This window comes from Phocoena sinus, chromosome 4, assembly GCF_008692025.1.
Source record: "Phocoena sinus isolate mPhoSin1 chromosome 4, mPhoSin1.pri, whole genome shotgun sequence".
NCBI classification, from domain to species: domain Eukaryota; kingdom Metazoa; phylum Chordata; class Mammalia; order Artiodactyla; family Phocoenidae; genus Phocoena; species Phocoena sinus.
This window is the reverse complement of record NC_045766.1, coordinates 43,837,396-43,860,378: the sequence shown is the minus strand read 5'-3', so window position 1 is coordinate 43,860,378 and position 22,983 is coordinate 43,837,396. Positions and strand designations below refer to the sequence as shown.

Below are 22,983 nucleotides of genomic sequence, written 5' to 3'. Positions count from 1 at the left end.
ATTATTGTAGAAGGGAAATGGATTTCTCTATGTTGATTTTTTTTGTGAAACCAAACTTACTTTTACCCAGCTTTCATCAGTAAACTGAAAAAGAGTTTTCTTTAAAAGTTAGAAAATGACATGTTAATATTCACTAAGATGACGCGAATTTCTCATAGTAAGAATTATTTCTATGTGTAATTCTTGTAAAATAGGGTTTAAATTCTTTACAATAATGAAAAAAATATTTTTATCTTCCAAATATTAGGGTGCAAAAAGACCATGGAAAGGACAACGTGTTGATATGTATCTTCCAGCAGACAAAATAGGATTACATCTTAGAGGAGGTTACATTATCCCCATTCAACAGCCTGCTGTAACTACAACAGCAAGGTAAAATGAAAAGGCATTAACTGAAATCTGAAATATAATTCAAGTTTTAATGTTTCACATTTTTATTAAGAATCAAATATGGATATTTCGTTTTTTCACCAGAAGATATTTGATATACGTAAGGACTTCTTACATATAACCATCATGGTTATAAAAAGAAGAATCAAATTATGTATATTACTACAAACTTCTTGATTTAAAAAATAAGCATAGATTAGAAATTTATTTCCTATGCCAAAATGTACTGACATTCTCTAAAGAATATGTATAATTAAAGTCAATTGCTGATTCTTAATAAAAAATGAAGTATTAAATAAGTTATATAATTGATTAAAGTGTCAGTTGTTACATATTTGGATTTTCAATACATAAATGTCACAATGTTTTTCTTTCAGCTAAAACGTTTTAATTTAATAAATGAGGTAGATATTTTTGTTAAGTAAAGAACAAGATAGAAGCTAAGTTGTTCAGTAAGAATAAATTTGAGAACTATTTAGAAAAATAGCAGAAACTTGAAAATTCTGGTGCTTTATCTTGCAACATTCATTCTGGGTACATGGACAGAATGTGTCATATTGAATCTATGCATTTCCCCATATTCTACAACACCCCAATAGATATCTATTCCCTACTCTGCTGTATTTTCTTCATAACATTAAGAATATCTGGAATTATATTTTTACTTTTTCTTGTATGTAGTGTGTCTACTCCCCCAGACTATAAACTCCATGAAGGCAGAGACTTGACTTTTCACTGCTTTAGTCCCCAAACCAATAATAGTGTCAGCCTATTATGGAATAGGCTCCTGATTTTCTCTAAATATTTGTTGAAGGAACAAATTAATAAGTGAATGGATGTGTGTTAGTAACTTAATTATTTTTGTTTTCTAGAATTGATCACTTTCATATTGTAACTGTTTCATGACAATGTTCTCAGAATAATTGGTTATACTCTAGAGCTGTATTGAACAAGAGAAACATACACTTTGATGAGTGCATGTTGGAAGGAATGTATTCTGTATAGAGCAATTACCTGGACTGTATAGCCTCATTTTAAGTTTAAAAACCTATAGCAATATATAAATAAAAAAATATTCATCATGTTTCATTTCACATGATAGAATTAGCTTCATTTGTAAGACTATTAGAGATTCCACTTAGCATTTAAAATTTTATTTTATAGTGCTTTTCATTGTTTTGTAACCTTGGTACACTGCAATTTAGGGTTAATGTGTATGTGGCAAATACATGTTGAATTGAGCAATCATAAGATATATTTAATTTTGTTGTTTGAATTGAAATATTTTTATACCGTTTCAATTTTGATGGTGTCTTGGCCCCCAAGAAATTCCATATTGTATATTTTTTAATTAATTTAATTAATTAATTAATTTTTGGCTGCGTTGGGTCTTCAGTTGCTGTGCGTGGGCTTTCTCTAGGTGCAGCGAGCGTGGGTGGGGGCTACTCTTCATTGTGGTGCATGGGCTTCTCATTGCAGTGGCTTCTTTTGTTTTGGAGCACAGGCTCTACGCGCACATGCTTCAGTAGTTGTGGCACGTGGGCTCAGTAGTTGTGGCTCACAGGCTCTAGAGAGCCGACTCAGTATTTGTGGTGCACAGGCTTTGTTGCCTCCTGGAATGTGGGATCTTCCCAGACCAGGGCTCGAAACTGTGTCCTCTGCATTGGCAAGCAGATTCTTAACCACTGTGCCACCAGGGAAGCACTTCGTATTGTATTTATTCCTTTCATTTATTTTCTAAGCATATGAATTATTTTTCTCATTGATAAATTACTAATAAGTATAGACATGAATTTTATTAATATCAGTGTTCTCATGTGAATGCAGAACTCCTACAAGTCCCTTATGTTGAAATGGATTTATTTATATTTCACTATACATTTATTTTTAATCATATATGCACCCAAACTTACTTAACAGCCGAAATAACCCTCTAGGACTTATAGTTGCTTTAGATGAAGATAACAAAGCAAAAGGAGACTTTTTCTGGGATGATGGAGAGACTAAAGGTAAGTTTCAAAGTGATATGCTTTTAAATGTTCATTTTAATGATGGGAAGTTTTGCCTTTATTATAAAATTAAACAAAAATATCACAAGTTTTAATTTTTAATTGCTGTTTTATATCTATCTTAAGATTTTGTTACTTTATGAAATTTAACATTGGTATTTAAATTATATATATTTAATTACAATATTTGTTTTTATCTTTTGTTTTATCATAAAAAGTCTTTGACAAATATAAATATCTTATTAGATTACTGTATAAAAATTAAAATAGTTAATAAATTCACAGATGTATAACTTGCATCCTATTTTCAACTATCTTATATGATTATAGTGGTTAAAACTAAAGTTTTATTACTGTAAAAGAAAACCAATATTAAGGCTTTAGTTAATTAATGTAGCTGGGGAGGGATAAATTGGGAGTTTGGGGTTAACAAATACACAATACTATATACATAAATAGATAAACAAGGACCTAATGTATAGCACAGGGAACTATATTCAATATCTTTTAATAAACTATAATGGACAAGAATCTGAAAAAGTATATATATATGTTTTTTTAGGTATGTGTTTTATATATGTACGTATAAAAAATTATAGTTTACCTTCTATCATAGCTCACTACTTTTCAGATATATTAAAGAATGCCCTATATGCCTTTGTCTATAGTATATGAAACATCCAAATATCTCTAAATTAACTCCAAGAAATAGCCTATGTATTGGTGTGCTCTCGTACAATTTTGAAAATATGGAATCTATGAAAAAAATTCTGTTCTTTTTTAAGTCTTATCTCCTATGAATATGTAGATTACCACAATATATCTGCTCCACCAGATATATTGTCTTCCTCTTGTCAGTTGATGGTAATTTCATCTCTGCAAGATGCCAAAAACTTTAGAGTTCACTCTTGTCTGTCACAACCTAGGAATTTCTCTTGGTTCCACCTTGATCTTGGTTCTCTCATAAACTCCACCATTATCATCACTACTTTTCATTTTAATTACTGCAATAGCTCCCTAACTGGTCTCTAGGTCAATAGCTCTTGTCAATCCCCCTTTTTTACATTCTATTTACCAACCAGCAGATAGAGTGATTCCTTTAAAAGATGATTCAAATCATTACACTTCTGCTCAAAACCCTCTATCAATTCTCCATTTTATTCAATTAAGAGCCACAGTCTTTACCAAGACCTAGAGCATTCACTATGTCCTGCACATTTTACACACACACGCACACACATGCATGCACACACACTGTGCCCTACCATTCTCCATTTCTCATTCTACGCCAGCACACCAGCCTTCTCCCTCTTTCTCAAATACCTTAGAGTCAAACACACTAGGGTGAGCTCTGCCCTGAGAATAGATTCAAAGCATTTACTACATAGAAATTCTGTAAGAGAGGATTGCAGCAGAAATTAATTGTTTCATAATCATCAGGTAAAGAATGTTGTTGAGATAATACCTCTATTGGTAGCATGTGGAACCAGATTTTAAGGTTATTCTCATTTCTCAGATTATATAAATATTTCCAAATTCATTCCTTTTTTCTACTTGCAAAAAATTATATTGATAATTTACTTCATATAAAATGGTTAAAAATATGGAGTTATGATTTAATCAGACATTTAATATGATATCTATATACTGAAGTGTGTTAAAAAGTTAAAATCAAAATTTTCTGAATAATCAATCAAACACAAGACAATAAAATGACCTTCAGTTTGGGTTCTGATTCTATTTTTATTTCCTAGGATTAAAATTTTAAGTAAGTTAATGTTATTCAAAGTATTGTATATAAATCCTAGTATTCCCTTTATATTTTCCACTCTTTCTTCCTAATTATTTTAGTTATAATCTTTAGTTCTCTCTTAAAGAAACATGTTGATAAAAAGTTATGTTACATTGTTACATATATGATGCAGAAAATAATTGCTTTCTTCAATTTTTCTCATTAAAGTTTATTTGAAACTTTAATGTCTCCACATTCACTCATTCTTCAAATAATGAAAAAACACACTGAAAGATGCGAACCAAAATTGTGGTGTGCCATGGCTTCCCAAAATAAACTGAATGTTCCACAGTTTACTAAAAAGAGATAAAATATCATTCAAAAAATAGTTATAATTATATATATTTTAATACAAGTTTTGTGCTCTCTGAATTTCCAGAACTATTTTAGCAGTCCTTGAAAAATCAAACTGGGCAAAGATGCATTCACTACCTTTACTTCCTGGGAAAATAAACTACCAAAATAGTTTCATTTAAAGATAATTAAGAACCTTAATTTAAAAGAATAATCTGTTTAATTTGCTTCACTAATAAATAATATCTATTTTAAAAAAATTCCCTGTGTTGTCTAACTGTAAAAATAAAACAGAATTTAACATTACATTTTGATCTGATAACTTTTTTTTTTCACTATTTCAGATACCATCCAAAATGGCAACTACATTTTATATACATTTTCAGTTTCTAATGTAAGCATTCTCCTTGAACACATAGCTAAATATAATACCTTGTTAATGTCTAGATTGTGCCTTTTCGTGGAATGATGTTACATTTCTCTCCAGAAATCAGTGGAAAGAAACAAAATAAATTGTTCAATTTAAATGATTAAATTATATATGAATTACCTTAAATTTTTATATTTCAATGTAATAGATGAGTTTCTGTTGATGAAATTGATGCACAGAAGTCTTCAGACTTCTTGTAGCACTATGTCTGGTTTAAGCAATATGTCCTGGGAAAATAATCTCAACATATTTGAAAATGTTTTAATATACCAATCACAGCAGTGACTGTCATGGATTTGGGGTGAAAATGAAAAAGCTATGCACAAGATTAAATTTTGAATAATTAGTAGCAATGCTTTTTGTAGAAGTTAGATTTCTTCATATATTCTTTTTTGCCAAAGATAATTTATTCTTCACCAATGAAGAGAATGAGAAGGAATATACATGATTTGCATCATGCATAATTTATCTCTGAAAATAATTTTAGAGCATGTATAAAAGACAATTTTAAAGAGTTACTAATAAGTGTATTTATATAGGGTACTTTGATGTGAAGAGCTGTTGGGAATGGAGGGATAGATGATTGGTTCTTTTCTTATTATACTATATTATTAAATACCAAATAATGCTATAATTTAATACTAAATAATACTAATTTATTAGTATTATCAGCATAAATAAATTCTAAATTATGTGAGATATAGAACATTTTCTTAGAATTTTGGCTAATTCCTAAGCTGTCTTGTCTAGAGTTTTTCACTTAGCAATTTTCATTAAAGTATGTATTGGTTAATTATTTTTATTTAGTAAAAACTATAGTTTATACATTTTTAGAACTGTAAGATTTAATCAGTATAAATACACTTGTTATTTCTAATTTGTATCCAATGACCTTCTACTTGATGTATAATATTATATACATTTTTCAGGACAAATTAGATGTTATATGCACACATTCGTCATACCAGGAAGGAACCACTTTAGCATTTGAGACTATAAAAATCCTTGGGTTGATAGACACTGTTACAGAAGTTTCAGTGATGGAAGGTAATCAACCAATGAGAGCTCACTACAATTTCACTTATGATACTTCCAACCAGGTAAATACAATCTTAAAATATTTTAGTTATCACATACTCTCATATTTAACATTATATAACCATTCAGGTTCTTGGTTTTGTGATATTTTTTTCTTCATTACATATCTTTCTTTTCTTTTCCTTTTGCTGGCAATATTCCATTTTAGGTTATCTCAATTTATGTTGAGATATCAACCTTAAGGTGAACTGATACTACTTCTCCCTCTCTATTTAATTTTATCTTGTGTATCACTTATGTATGCCTTTCTAATATTTTTTTGATACCATTCTCCTACCCTGAACTCTTACCTACTGCATACCATAAAGAATCTAAAAGTTTTACCTTCTCATTTAAGACTTCTTAAGGTAATGATTGAATCCATTTCTTCAATTCTCTCTACTTCTCCTTTCATGAACTCCCTTTGTCCTCAATATATCTTGTACTTCTCTTTCAAATTTTTGTTCACAGTCTCCCCTTCAAGTAGTCCCTTTCTTATCCTCGTTCTTGCCTTGTTTAACAAGTGTACTAGAGAGGGAAAAGGAGTAATAGAATTGGGCTCAAATTGCAGCCCTGCAGTCTGTGAATTTAAACACAATAAATTAATCTCTCATTATCTCAGCTTCCTCATATGTAAAATGTCATATTTAATCATAATGTTGCTTCAGGTAAAAAATTAATTATTTAAAATATTAGACAAAAATAATTTAAAACATGGGAGTGATTTTTATTGGCATTTACTTTTCTACCATTCCTGTATTCCTAAATATTAGTAATGTTAGCATAAATTCTAAATTGAGATGTAGGACATTTTCTTAGAGTATTTTTGTCTAGCTTCTAAGTCCTCTGGCCCAGTTTTTCACTTAGGAATTTCCATAAAGATATGTATTGGTTAATTATTTTTATTAGTAAGTATACTATAATGTATATATTCCTAGGACTATAAGAACTAATCAAAAAATAATACAGGCTTATTTAGAACTTTATGACTCTAACAAAGGTTATCAAGTGGGCATAATACAAAATTGTTTTATTATATGTTTTTACAATCCCAGTTTATATCTGTTTCTATTTTTATGCTAATGTAAAGATTTACAAAGACACTTATAGATACATCTTTCTAATTCTCCTGTTCTTGGACACTATCCTTTCACTTTTTTTTCTTTTTGCATAATACCATGTTATCTCCTCTCTAACTTGTCCCTCAAATATTATAAGCAGTGGATAAAATTAGGAAAATAAATAAATAATATTCCCCTCCTCTGACTCTGGGAGCCTCCAAATCAATCAAAGTGGTCAACATTTTCTTCCCTTTTTCTTCATTGAGGGTACTACTATTTATTTCATACCTGGTATGCCCCAAGCATAATGCCAGGTGTTTTAAATTTCACAGATCATTTATTCATTATCCCCATTTTACAGGAGGAGGAAATTGAAGATAAAACAGAGTAGATAATTTCCCCAGATTCATGAGCGTTAAGTATCAGAACTGAGAATTGAACACATCTGGATTTAAAGATAATGTTTTTCATCAGTATTCTATAATTTCTCATAGTTTTGAGAACTGTCTTGAGATTCTAGCTATTTCAGTGGCATGCCATGTTTTTTCTTTTCTATTCTTTTAGTATTATATTAAAATTATTAATGATTTGATTTGAAGAATTGCTGTGGGGTTGCTGCGTTTTAAAAATGTTAAGTATTATTAAATTGTCCAGTGGTCAGAAATATTTTAATGTTTTCTTTCTCTTCAAAGAATCTACTAATTTACAATCTCATGTTTAACCTTGGAAGAAACTTTACTGTTCAATGGAATCAAACTTTCTTGGAAGCTGAAAAGTTTACTTGTTATCCAGATGCAGACATTGCAACTAAACAACACTGTGAAGAACGTGGCTGCTTATGGGAAACGGTAATAAGAATTTTAATTATTCATGATAAGGCTTTCACATAAACGTTTCAAAGTAAACCGTATATATTATAATTTTAATTCTACAGCATATAAACTAAATTCCGCTAGAGAAGCATTTGGAATTTGAAATTAGGACTTCTAATAGATAATTTATCTTTATCTTAATTAATTCTCCAAAGACATAATTTAGTAAAAGCCAGACTAAATGGATGTGTAAGTTGCTTTCCAGGCATTTTGGATAGTGTTACTTTATTTAATAAACTAGAACTCTATTTGTTGCACTTTGTTAGATGTTAGTTGTGGCTGACTAGCTTAATTGAGCAAGGTATTATGCCAGTAGGGAGTAGTCTTTCAAAAGCATTGTCTCAAGTTATTAAAATTTCTGAAATTGATTGATGGGCTGTATCTGTTCCACTAAGAGGTGACAATTTCTGCCAGTAATTTTGGTCAAACTTTCAAGAACAGGGCTTCCCTGTTGGTGCAGGCAGTTAGGAATCCGCCTGCCAATGCAGGGCACATGGGTTCAAGCTCTGGCCCGGGAAGATCCCATGTGCCGTGGAGTAGCTAGGCCCGTGCGCCACAACTGCTGATCCTGCGCTCTAGAGTCTGTGAGCCACAACTACTGAGCCTGCATGCCACAACTACTGGGGCCTGCGCACCTAGATCCTGTGCTCTCAACAGGAGAGGCCACCACAATGAGAAGCCTGTGCACCACAAGGAAGAGTAGCCCCCGCTCGCCGCAACTAGAGAAAGCCCACACACAGCAACAAAGATCCAATTCAGCCAAAAATAAATAAATAAAATTAATTAATTAAAAGAAAAAAATTTTCAACAACAATGATGGTCATTGATAGTCATTGACGTTTTTACAGAAAGGGATATGGGAAAAGTCCCCTCTTGGTACACTCATTTTATTTTTCAAATTCTGAACTTTTGGTTACATCATTGGGTTTTGTCAGCAAAAAAAGAAATTATTTCATATAATCAATAAATTAAATGCATGTGTTATAACACTGAGAAGAGTCTAGACACATCTGCCAGCAACTTCCCAGAAATGTCTGCACTTATATGAGGGAATATATAGAATCTCTGCCACCAGAGAAATGGCCCTCATTCCTCTCCATTGCTTGATGAAGTAGCATAATCTTTACCATTAGGAAAGTTTATGGAAGAATTGAAGAAAAGAAGTGAGGAGGAGAAATGATAATGAAATCAATAAAAGACAAATAGTGAAGTATCTTTTCAATATGCCTCCAAAATCTTTTTTTTAAATTCCAACTCTTCATTCAAATCCATACCCATTCTCCATTGCATTCAGTGTGTGGTCACTTACTCTCATTATCAACTGAAACTAACACAACCTTGTTAATCAACTATACTCCAATATAAAAGTTAAAAAAATGAATATAAGTGATGGGTACTAAAGCTCCAATAACTTCTAATAAGAAAATGTGAAACCTTTATTTTTCCCATTACTATTACTATTCAACACCTTATAGATTTTTAAGTCAAACAAGTGAAGCTTTAACATTAGAAGTCCATTAAATATGATGATTTAGAAAATTTATGTTTCTTTAGACCATCCTGTTTATTCATTGATTCATTTAACAAATACTTGAGAACTACTATGTTCTAGGCACTGTTCTAGATGAAGAAAATAAACAAAACCCTCTTCCCTGATAGAGCTTATATTCTAGTGTGGGAAAACAAATAGATAACCTAAAAAATTATGTTTTATGTTAGATAAGTATTATGGAGAACAATAAAGCAGAAAAGGAGAAGGGGGGGGCAGAGAATGACAGTGGTGTTACTTTAATGATTGTGCACAGAAGGTTTCTTTGAGAAGGTGGCATTTGTTAAAAGAGTTGAAAGAAAGAAAGGAAGGAATAATATTCCATAAAGAAAATACATCAACCTGAAGTGCATCTGAAGTAAGAATGTACCTGGTATAGTCCACAAACAGCAAGGAGGCCATCGTGTCTGAAACAGAATGAGTGAATGGAAGAACAGCAGAAGATGAAATTATAGACATATGGGAACAAATAATGTAGATCAATTACTTAGACCATTTTTAAGATTAAGATTTTTACTCTGAGATAGAATACTTCTGGAGAGTTTTGAAAAGATGAATGAGAAAATTAAATTTCCATCTTAATAGGACCATAATGGCTTCTGTGTTGAGAACAGACTGTTAGAAGAATAAGGCAGGGAGACCAGGAAAGAGGCTGTTACAGTAATCAAAATAAAATATTGGTAGATTGAGCCACAGTGGTAATGGTAGAATTAGTAATAAGTGTTTGACTTTTCTGCATATTTTTAAGATAAAGCCAAAATGTGTTGTTCCTTGATTGGATATAGAATATGAGAGAAGAGTAAAAATGACTTCAAGTTTTTGGTTTAAACAGCTGGAAAAAAGAAAGTTGATAGTGACAAAGATTGACAAAACTGTGCGGAAACGAACATGGAGGGAAAGAGTTAAGATTTAGACAAATTAAGATTGAGGTACTCAGTACAAATCCAAGTGCAGTTTTCCAACTGTGAGATGTAAACTGATGAAACTGAAAATTTTATATCATTGGTAAGATCTAAAATTTAGAGTCAGCATATATACAGTGTTTAAAATCATGTGATGAGAGGACATCATCACAGGAATGAGCTTGAATAGAAAAGGGAAAAGGTCAAAAACTAAACCCTGAATCATCCAACATTTAGACTCAGGGAAATGGTAAGGAACCAGAAAAGAGACTGAGAACAAATTGTAAAAGAAGTACGTTGAAAACAAAGAAAATGTTTCTTCCTGTCAGCCAAGTGAACAAGGCATTTCAAGACAGAGAAAATTATCAACTGTGCAAATTATACTTATAAATCAGTAAAATAAGAACTAGAAACTGAAGTATGGATTTGGCAGCGTGGAAGTCTTTGGTAACTATTACAAGAGAAATACTGATGGAGTGCTGGGAGTTAAAGCCTGGTCAGAGTGAGAATGAGATTCCAGTAAGAATGAAGAGACAAATTAGAGATAGTGAATATGGTGAACCTTTTATATTTTGCTCTAAGGAAAGCATAAAAAAATAGAGCAGTAATTAGAGAAATGAGTGAGGTGACAGTTTCTTTTAAGATGGGAGAAATCAAATTGGTTTATGCCATTGAGAATAACCAATAATAAGTAGAATATTAGTGATGCAGGACAGAGAATTGAGAATTGCAGGAGAAATGTCTTCATTGGCAAGGAGGCGTGGGATTGGGTGCACAAATGAAATGGTTCACCTTAGGTAGAAGTGTAGACCATACATATTTTGTAACAGGAGGTAAAGAGGTGGGTGGGTAGTTGTGGCGTTTCGTTCTGATTTTTCTCCCAATTGCTTTCTTTTCCATACTAAAATACTAACGAAAATCATTAGGAGATGATGAGAATAGGGAGGGTTTTTGTGACGGGAGAAAAAAGGAAAATGTTTTTCAGGGCATTGTGATAGTGAGTGAACTAGGCAAATATAGTATGATTGATCTTTTGGACCCACTCTAACTTTTATGATTATATAAAGGGAGAGCAGTCTACATGATTGTGTGCATTTTTCAAGCCATTCAGCCACACAGTTGTAGGCACTGAGAATGTAGAGGATAGGTTTTTTTCCCAGCATTGTTGTTTTGCAACTGAGTGTAAGAAAGCAAGTGAGGGACATAGGGATTGAGATTATATGAAAGGGGGTGTTTTAGATGGGATTTATACAGTTTCCATAAATTAAATCACAAGATTATTTTCATCCTAACTACAAAAAATAACAATGCTGATAAACTACCAAGAAAGATAAATGAGAAAACATAAAATGATAAAGGGAAAGTGATACTGGGCAGAAAGATAGCTATGAAGCAGACATATACAGACTTTCTAAAGTCGATCATTTTCCTGGTTCCATTGGCACTCGATTCCATGCCTTTGGAATGAATACTGAAGTATTCCTATCAGTTAAGGATTGCCTGAAGCTGAAGTATCAGAGACCTAAAATCTGATTTGGTTAAACAAGACAGGATTTATTTTTCTATTACAGAAAAAATCCCAGGCCTAATATTCTGGTATCTAAATGTTGTCAGTGTTCCCTATTTATCATTTGTCTTTCATCCACAAAGTTTTATTATACAATTACATATGCAGCATTCCAGGCCTGGAAGGTGGAAGAGCAAAGGCTATCCTAATTTAATCAGCTTATATCCTTTTCTTTTAAGGAGATTTGGCAGGGGGGTGTCACATACAACTTCCTCAAAAGAGACTGGGAAATATAGATGGGCACATTGCTTCTTCCAACAATATATTAATTTAATAAGAAAGACCAATTAGCCCTGATCTTTGGCCGCAGTTCCTATTATAATACTGGTAAGGATGTAATTAACCAATAGAAATACCAGTCATGAAATAAAGAATAATATACTTTGATTATAAGTAAAAGAAAAGAACTTTATATTCATGCCACTCTGAGGATTATTGTAGAGTCATTTTACACACAAAAAAAGGCAGTAATCAATAAGAAGTGTAAAAACAAGCTTGGGATCAAAAGTTATGAGTAATATACTTAATTATGTTCAGAGACAACACAATCATCTATATTCTGAATTGAAAAACTATGACATTTGATTGTTCTGCTCTACCTGTCTATCTTTAGAGTCAAAATATAAATATTCTAAACATTTTAGTACATGGTATGTCATGTTACCTAATAGATATTTTGTGCTATGACTGCAATTTCATTTTAGTATTAAACAATAACATTTGTAAATCATACAACATGTGATTAACATGTCTACCTTATTATTTTTTAAAATATTACAATGCTTACAATTTCTGACAATGAACTTGTCTTGTTTTTAGGCTCCTTTAGGATCCAAAGCACCTGAGTGTTACTTTCCTAAAGAAGACAACTCTTACTTAGTCCAGTCAACTCATTACTCATCAGTGGCTATAACAGCTGACCTCCAGCTGAATACTGTAAAAGCTCAAATAAAGCTACCTTCTGATCCCATCCCAACTCTTCATGTGGAGGTGAAATATCATAAAGATGATATGCTGCAGTTTAAGGTATGTTTAATATAAACTATCTCAATGCATGATTCATCTCTCAAGGCAGATTTTAAATAGATTTGGTGCTTGGATTTTTCATGTAATACTAAGGATTATTAACTGAGTTGATGACATTTTAATTCTATAAAGCTTTTTTTTTTTCCTACAGAGCTCATAGTTAGATGAACAGTAAATAAAATTTTTTGTTTTTGCTAGCTTTGTGAATAATTAAACATATAGTGGTGATTTTTTTAGTTATTTAAATTCTTGATAAATCACTTAGAATTGGACAATGTTGGTTGTCCCATTAAAATAAACAAAACAGAAAAAAATAAACACAATAGGATGCTTACTGTTTCCATTATTTCTTTTTAAACAGTGATCTGAATTTTCTGGCCAATGCAATAAGAAATACAAAAGAGATAATTTCTTTCAATAGTTACACTTAGCAATTATTTTTTACTTAACAGCTCCAAGGGAATCCATTAAGAAAACTATTAAAAATAGTACAGACTCATATATGACAAATGGAAAGCAATTTCAACTCATACAATCAAGAAAAATATTAAGACCTCACAAGCAGACATTTAACAGAAGAAGAAATAAAATTTGGAATAAAATATTAAAGTAATTATACTCATTAAAAATAAAAGGAACTAAAGGCAAATACAAAGAATGGGAAAGCTAAATTTGAATAATTGTGTAGAAAATGGTTTATCCTCATCAGCAAGGAAATAAATGGCGGTTTGAGAAATAAATGCTTTTTAGTTTAACATATAACAGTATTAGACTACACATTTTAGTGAGAATATTAATTAGTACACTAATTCTGGAAAACAGTTTACCAATAGTTTATCAAGGATCCTACAAATGTTAGAATACTCTGACCTAATATTATCACTTATAAGTAATGTACTGAGGAAATAAAGACATGAATGAAGATAAATTAGCATTAATATTCATTGTAAGATCATATATAAGGCAAAAATATTGAAACAACTTTGTCTAACCATGAAGTGATAAATAATTTTGTGTATGCATATAAATGAATATTTAGCTTTAAAGTTCTCTTTCTGAAGATTTCTCATTGTGTGGAAAAATGAATTATAAAACATTAAAACAGGTAAAATACAGTACATAATTTGAGTCCATTACATATCTATGTATGTGTATGGAATTCTATATAGATATATGGGCCATGGATACAAAATTAGGAATTATGATAAGAATTCTAAATATTCTTGTTTGAACCATTATTTAAATTAGTTAATTACATGTACCTAATATGTTGGCAATAAGAACTAAACATGTCTGTTTTCATTATCTCTCTGTAATAGATTTATGACCCCCAAAATAAGAGATATGAAGTTCCAGTACCATTAAACATTCCAGCTACACCGACAAGTACTTATGAAAATAGACTTTATGATGTTGAAATCAAGGAAAATCCTTTTGGCATCCAGATTCGAAGGAGAAGCACAGGAAGAATTATGTAAGTGATTCAATTATTTGATATGAAGGATATTTTCACTGTGCTAGCATGTCATCACACCAAAAGTGGTTTTAGGTGTATGTATTAAATAATTTGGCTTATATTAACATTTAAAAACTAAAGTCAGCAAATCATTAACAGTTGGTGTAAAATTTTATTTACACTTTGGATGTGATGAATTTCATTATTAAATATCAGACCCATTCTTCTAATCAAGTTGAGAACCAAAACCAAAACTCCTATTGAAAAGCATGATGAGTGTTGTCAAAATAAGTAGTTGGAAATGTGTTATGTAAATATTTTATTAGAACTATTGAAATTGGAGTTTTTTGGTCCTGGAATTTGATAAAGTTAATACCATGTTTGTCAGGAATTGATGAAAAGAAATTAAGATATACACATATAGATAGGATTTTATGTCTAATGAATAAATATAAACTTTAAAATATTACCTTTTTTTGGTAAAAAGCTCTACAAACTACAGTGTATTAAAAGATACTTCTATGTAATTTAAGCTTGCCCTGCTATCCTTTACAAGATGCTGTCACGATGTGTTCAGGTATTGTCAGTATGGATACAAATAATGAAGAAAATTATGTTTATATTGTTTTAAAATTTTAAAATTTTGTTGTTATGATAATAGTTTTGTTCCAAAGGATAAGAAGCAAAATGATTTTGTAGAAAATTCCTGATGCAGAGGCATTATTTATTGTTTTTCAGGAAGCATTATTCTTTAGTAAATACTTTTCTAAAATCATTAATATAAAAATTTGAATATGTCTCAAATTCTTTTTAATACTTATGTTTCCTTTCTCTGCCAACTTTCTTTTCTTCTTCTTTTATCTTCTTCTTGCAAATGACATTCTCTGTAACACGTTTCTTCTGGATTTCTTCATAAACACATGGTTTTATAAATACAAAACAAAAGAAGAAGAAAATGATTGGGAATAGTAATAGAGTTTAGAATTAAAATATCCATTATACCTTATAGTTTATTTTGATATTGATTTCTTTTTATTCTATATGTAGTAAAAATTTACTGATTATCTCAAGGGAACAGGATAATAAAGGACTCTCAACTCCTAGGACATATATTACTTCTAGGTCATATATTACTGATAACTTTATATTAATTTTATTTTAAAAAGCAATATATGTCTAAAGATAAGCATGTAGCCATAATATGATTATGAATATATGAAACACATTTTAGATATTCCTTAACTTAGCCAAAAAAATGTATTGGAAAAATTATCTATTTCCATTTGTATCTGGGTATGATAGGCCTATAGAGAAAAATACAATTGAGTTTTATAACACCTAAGAAAGAATTACCATTATTATTTGTGATACTATTTGTATGTGTATACAGGAATAAAATTGTTTTCTTTTGTTTTCAGTTGGGATTCTCGCCTTCCTGGATTTGCTTTTAACAACCAGTTCATTCAAATATCTACACGCCTACCATCAGAATATATATATGGTTTTGGGGAAATGGAGCACACAGCATTTAAGCGAGATCTGAACTGGCATACTTGGGGAATGTTCACAAGAGACCAACCACCTGGTGTAGGTACCAATATTTGACCACCCCAAGTGGCAACTAAGACCATGATTCAGATCCCAGCCACTTCTCTGTAGGCCTGTACTTAAATATTGAAGCAATGAAAGGGGGCTAGAGATCCCAAGAGCTGCTAGAGTGATTTTCTGAAAAACAAATGAAAAGTCACCATAAATTACAGGTGAAAGTAGAGGATCAAATGGATAACATCATTGACTACAGTGAGAAGTGAGGTTGTGACCCAATTCCTTAACCTCTCAACTGCATAGAAAGAAAATTCAGATTCAGAATTCCCTGTCAAATACATGTTTACTTTCAGCTTTTAGAAAATGACTGGCTTCTCCTTGAAATTTTTTTCTACTCCTTAGATAAAGATTTGATGCTTTTTCCTTTGTTACCCTAAGCTGCAGTTGTGCATTTTTATGAGGTTATATTGCAAGTTACAGTTTTAGAAAATGTTTTTATATGTTCATATCACTTTTCCAATGTTTTGTCTTATTAATGGTGTACATTTCATGAGTATTTAATACATTGCACAATTGATATAAACTATAATTATTCTAAACATATAATGGAAAATACATTTTAATAAAAATACTAGCTCATTTCCATTTTCACATGTGATGTGAACTTAAAGGATATATTTAGTATGAGATTATAAATGTGTATAATGTCATAACTGCTTTTTATTGTTAGGTGCTCATACAACTTTTATTTGTATCACTATAGTTCAGACTTATAAAGGCTGTTTTTCATTTATTCCACTTGAAAGAATATGTTCTTCCAAAATTTACCTCTTTAAAATCCTTCAGGGACTTCCCTGGCAGCCCAGTGGTTAAGACTCCACGCTCCTACTGCAGGACATGGGTTTAATCCCTGGTCTGGGAAGTAAGATCCCACATGCCCTGTGGTGGGGCCAAAAAAAAAAACCCTTCAACATTAGTATTGGCATTATTAGGTTAATATAACCTTGATTCTCAATATATAAAATTTCTTTCACATACTAATCAGTTACTGAGATTCAGTGTGTGTCAATGATATCAATTTGATTAGGGATCATCAACTTGTAAGCTTTGTAACGTTGACAAGATATTTCATGACCCTGAGTATAGATTTTCTATTCTGAAAAATGAAAAGATCTAGCTGAAAATGAAATTAAATGCTTTGTATATAAACAACATATTATTGTTTAAAATATTATCAAAATATTATATAAACTTAAATATTATCACATTAAGTACTTAAGGAGTTTGAGTACTTTGATCAGTTTAATCATTTATAGAACATTCTATTATTAAAATAGTAGTACAAATTTATAAATAAATTAAGACACATAACCTGTGAAAAGAAACTCAACTATTCTAAACCCAATGGTTTTTTACATAAGTTAATGTGGCAGTATTTGTGAGTGTTACACATTTGTATATTCATTCACATTCTCTAATGCAGTAATGCTTCAAATAATAAATTATTTTCTAAAAAAATGTGTTTAATTCAATCATAGTTTATGTGTGCAATGAAGGAACATTTAAATTACTATGTTCAATCGTAGAGTGAATTTAAATATTACATTTACAAAATTCACATTCTATTATTATTTAAATATATATTATGGTTTTTTTTTTAATTTTAGTATAAACTTAATTCCTATGGATTTCATCCCTATTACATGGCTCTGGAAGATGAGAGCCATGCTCATGGAGTTCTCTTACTTAACAGCAATGCAATGGGTAAAACAATTTTTTTTAGTTTAACATATTTTATGTGACTTTAATAAAATAATAACAGATTAAAATGTAATCATATTTTGGACTTCCAGATGTTACATTTCAACCAACTCCCGCTCTAACATATCGCATAATTGGAGGAATCTTGGACTTTTATATGTTTTTGGGCCCATCTCCAGAAGTCGCAACAAAGCAATACCATGGAGTATGATTGCACATTTTAAAAAAATATAAAGTTTTTTAATAATATAAAGTCATTCTCTTTGTTCACAAATAATTTTTTTTTTTCAAAGGTAATCGGCCAACCAGTCATGCCACCTTATTGGGCTTTGGGATTCCAGTTATGTCTTTATGGGTATAGAAATACTTCACAAGTTAAAGAAGTATATAATGACATGGTGGCTGCTCAGATCCCCTATGTATGTATATCAATTTTTAAAACGGTGTTAAATATGTCATCTATAAAATCAGAATGAAATAAACACATATACTTTAAAATTATTTTAAGCATTTGGCAAAAATCAGTGCTGGTTAGTAGCACCAAATGAATTGGATATGAGATCTTATTAGTAGTCTTTATCAGATGGATAACATAAAGGGATAATACCATTCCTTTTCCTTCTTTCTCACGTGTTCCATGACTGTGTGTTGTACTAAACAAGTCACTGTGCACTTGCTTTTCTCTCAGAAGCTTTGGGTCTCGTAGGTAGTCAGACACATTTCTTCTCTTCTCATTAAATGAGAGTAAGAGTCCATAGGAACCTATTTCATCAACTAATGTGACAAATTACAGAAAAAGAATTCGAGGTGAAACAATTATTTTTGCCATGGAATAGACAATGGTTGTCATATTAGAATACAGAATTAGTGGGCTTGCAGAATATCTTCTTCCTTCAGTGTTTGGGAAACTAAATATTCTTAAGTATCCAGAAATAATCACTTCCTGTGATTTTTACTTTTTAGGAAGAGTAAGGAATCTCAGGGATCCTCCTGGTAACATCTAAACATTGAAATCTAGAATGCTTTGTATATAAGAACTCATTCTAAGAAGAGTAAGAAGGACCTTATTTATAAGACATCAGTACCTATAGTAGAATCCAATATATGGTTCCTGAATACATTATTGTAGGGAAACTAATTGTTTAGGTTGACGATGTAGCAATACGCAAGTGAAAAAAATGTTTTAAAAAAGGAGATTTTTTCATTATTAGGTCTACTATGCTAGCCATATTTTTATAACACCTAGAAGAAGAAATTGTCTATTAACAGAAAATAATGTTTTAAAATGTTATTTAGGCCTAAATTAAAGATTTCATAAAGCATTTATTACTTTAAATATATTAGTAAATACCTACTTGTAAACAATATTTTGCTTATTTAAGCTTGGGCTGTTATTTCAAAAGTGACTTTGGTGGATAATAAAAGAATAATTTTATAATTATTGATGGATTCACTAATAATTCTTTCTTCCCCTTTGGCAATATTAGAATTATTTGAAATTATCCCATATTTGCTTTGTGTTTCCAGAAATAGAGCAATACCTATTTCTATATATTGTACAAAATTCCAAATTGCCATTTAATATAATTTCATAACCTCATAAGTCCTTTACCCCTGTGTCTTCCTATTTCCTTTGGAAATTATATAACAAAAGATACTGATTTGAAAGAATTTGTACTTCTAAATCAAAATTACTATTTAATGAACTGTTAACAAAACAGAGCACTAACACGAACTTGCTCTTAGAATATTTTGCATCTATACATGCTACTTTTATTTCTTGAACATTACATTACTTGATTAATTCTCTTAGGAATTGAAACTTTCATATTGCTATTATTTTCATAAGTATAACAGAATGTGACAAACTCCCTCTATTGAATCTTACCCCACTAAAATTCTTACATCTTTCAGGATGTTCAATACACAGACATTGATTACATGGAAAGGCAACTAGACTTTACGATTGATGAAGAATTCCGTGACCTTCCTCAGTTTGTTGACAAAATAAGAAGTGAGGGGATGAGATACATTGTTGTCCTGGTCAGTGTTTATATTTTATATTCTATCTGAGCCTTATTATCTTAGTTTTGTTAAGATTTCTCTCCTGAACGAGGAAGGAAAAGGTGTTTCAAAATATGAAGTATATAATTTTGGATTGTACTCCCAAATCTAAATATTTCTTCCTTTAACACTTCATTTCATTTACATGGCTGCCACAGGCTACCTTCATTCTTAGGTGTATCCTTAGAGATTTAAGACTAAATAAAGCTGGGAATCAAAGGCAGTTTGTTTTCTAGTAATCAGCCAAGCTACAGACTGGTCTCAATTTACAGACACTATCAAAAAGTGATGATGGATTTTCTATTCCTATACAATTCTCAACTTATTCTCTGGGACTGCTTCTTATGCTTGTCATGTTTAAAATTTTTCCTTCAAATTAGTGATTCAGGGGCTTCCCTGGTGGCACAGTGGTTAAGAATCCGCCTGCTAATGCAGGGGACACAGATTTGAGCCCTGGGCCGGGAAGACCCCGCATGCCACGGAGCAACTAAGCCTGTGCGCCACAACTACTGAGCCTGTGCTCTAGAGCCCGTGAGCCACAACTACACTGAGCATGTGTGGCACAACTACTGAAGCCCGCATGCCTAGAGCCTGTGCTCTGCAACAATAGAAGCCATCACACTGAGAAGCCCGCGCACCACAACAAAGAGTAGCCCCCGCATGCCACAAGTAGGGAAAGCCTGTGCGCAGCAACGAAGACCCAACCCAGCCATAAATAATTTATTTTAAAAAGTTAGTGATTCAGTGGGAAGAATATTTCATCAATATCTTACAGAAAGCAAGGTAGGTAGCCAGAAATCCCATGGATATATAAAACCAAAGCAAAAAACACCTGTAATCTTTCTTGAAATCATAGCTAATACATTTTCAAAAGTTCTTAAATTTTCCTTCTAGGGAATTTCAAAGGCAATCTAACTAGAACAAAAAAGTGTATGCCATCAGTCCCTTTGTCAGTCCATGTGAGAATACAATATAATGATAATCTAATAATGGAAAATTGTAACATTTTATTACAGCTACTCAAGTGGCTATACTTTTATACCATAGTTACCTGGATTGTATTTCATTTTAATTTTAGGATCCAGCAATTTCAGGAAATGAAACGAAGCCTTACCCTGCCTTTGAAAGAGGACAAGAGAAAGATGTCTTTGTCAAATGGCCTAACACCAATGATATTTGTTGGGCAAAGGTACTGAATTGATATCTTGAAAGAAAATAAGTATAAAAATACTATTTGAAACTTTCTATTTAATTAAGCCACAGTTAAAAATATATTCAGAGGGAGAGATGTAATGACTTAATAGGTAATAAATAAAATAATACTCTTTGAGTTCAATCCAAATTATTAGAAACAAAGAAAGAATTTATATGTCCTATGTCCAAATATTATTTGTTTCATCTTTAAATTGTCTTTTATTGTATTTCTTGGTACCTGTTGTGTTTTATTATAAAACTGACATTAATAATATGGTTATTCGCTATTCTATACTACATGGGTCATTTAAATGTTTCTACTTCTCTTAAAAACATCTCATTGATAAAAGAAACAATGTTTGTAAAAGCTATACTTATAGTATTCCTGACTTGAACAGGGAATATAATTCATTGTATTTCATTTAAGCAATAATATCCCAACCTGTGTATATTAACACATTATAGAAAGCATCCTGATTTGGCTTATATATAAAGAGTAAAGAAAAAATCCACTAGTCATAACTAGAATGAAAAAAATCCCATAATGGGAGATGTAATTAAATGAAATATGGGAGCCTTTTTGGATCTTGGACCAAAAATAGAATGTTAGTGATAAAAGTGGTGAAATTCGAACATGGACTGTAGATTAGTTAATAATATTCTACTAATGTTAATTTCTTCGTTTTGATAATTGTACAGTGCTTATAAATATGTTAATATTAGGGGAAGAATAGTGAAGTGTATAGAAAAACACTAGGTATAATGTTTGTGTTGTTTATATAAGTCTGAAAATATTTCAAAATAAAAAGGTAAAAGTAAAATAGAAAAACTTATGTGATAAACAGTGAAAAATCATGTTTTAAGAAACATTACAGGTATACAGTACTGACTATAGAAAGGGATATTTTTTCTTCTTACTTTCTCCTCATTTTATATTTTCTCATTCTATACATTTTCTCAGATTTCTACCTTTCAAGCACTATTCTCTATCAGCAACTAATTCCTTGTATGTAATTACCACTCTGTGGATTATTTACATTTTTATATGGGACTTTCTAATTTCTACAACATAGATTTAAATCCCAGAGCTTTTGGCCTGATTGAATTTGGGCTCTGTTCTGTGTTTGTGGTTGCAGTAAAAGAAAACATTGGTAAGCAGGGGGGCAGGGGCTGGAGTAGGTGTGTGGGAAAGAGGAGGATTTAGTACTAACTGCAAAAACCAAGAAGATATTTGCCTCAGCATGGCATCATCCAACTCAGATCTTCAATTCCTTTCATATAAAAATATACTTTTTGTTTTTAGATTTTAATCCTGGAGTAATTATAGAAAGAGTTTTAATATACCACATTAAATTAAATTTAGAATATGCTTTTCATATTAATTCTTGACCAGACCTTTTGGTTACATGCATTGTTTGCAAAATCGCTACTGACCACAAAGGATGGTATTCTTTTCCTTATTTGCCCTACTAAAGAGGAGATTCATATGGAAAATGGGAATAGTTTGCAAATGATACATATACCAGAACACAAACTGAAAAAAATAATTGAAGGAATTACTGATCTGGGGATCTTGAGTCTGTAATATGCTTCTTAAACTCTATTACACTTTGTTTACAACAGTCATACTACACTGAATTTATTTTGAACGGCTTCCCATTTCTTCTCTCTTTGTAGGTTTGGCCAGATTTGCCAAATGTAACAAAAGATAAAAGTCTAATAGATGAAGCTGTTAATGTAAGTTTCATATTGATTAACTATTTAACTGAAAGAAATTCAGCACTGGGATTTAATGAAGACTTTGACCAATAATTCAATTTTAATACTTTCCTTAAAAAAGTGATGGCTGGGGCTTCCCTGGTGGTGCAGTGGTTGAGAGTCCGCCTGCCGATGCAGGGGACACAGGTTAGTGCCCCAGTCCGGGAGGATCCCACATGCTGCAGAGCGGCTGGGCCCGTGAGCCATGGCCGCTGAGCGTGCGCGTCTGGAGCCTG

General features: G+C 31.3%; 1 protein-coding gene across 1 annotated transcript in view; it reads left to right on the top strand.

The window, feature by feature from the left end:
- Window positions 1–22,983, top strand: part of SI (sucrase-isomaltase) — a 98,928-nt gene that overhangs the window by 46,255 nt on the left and 29,690 nt on the right. Inside the window, exons 20-33 of the mRNA XM_032630533.1 lie at window positions 248–372; window positions 2,311–2,399; window positions 4,830–4,879; window positions 5,845–6,015; window positions 7,746–7,901; window positions 12,763–12,969; window positions 14,289–14,443; window positions 15,844–16,012; window positions 17,638–17,734; window positions 17,824–17,936; window positions 18,025–18,150; window positions 19,646–19,774; window positions 20,874–20,984; window positions 22,667–22,726. Coding sequence (XP_032486424.1) covers window positions 248–372; window positions 2,311–2,399; window positions 4,830–4,879; window positions 5,845–6,015; window positions 7,746–7,901; window positions 12,763–12,969; window positions 14,289–14,443; window positions 15,844–16,012; window positions 17,638–17,734; window positions 17,824–17,936; window positions 18,025–18,150; window positions 19,646–19,774; window positions 20,874–20,984; window positions 22,667–22,726 — 1,758 coding nt within the window. The remainder of the gene's footprint in view (window positions 1–247; window positions 373–2,310; window positions 2,400–4,829; window positions 4,880–5,844; window positions 6,016–7,745; window positions 7,902–12,762; window positions 12,970–14,288; window positions 14,444–15,843; window positions 16,013–17,637; window positions 17,735–17,823; window positions 17,937–18,024; window positions 18,151–19,645; window positions 19,775–20,873; window positions 20,985–22,666; window positions 22,727–22,983) is intronic.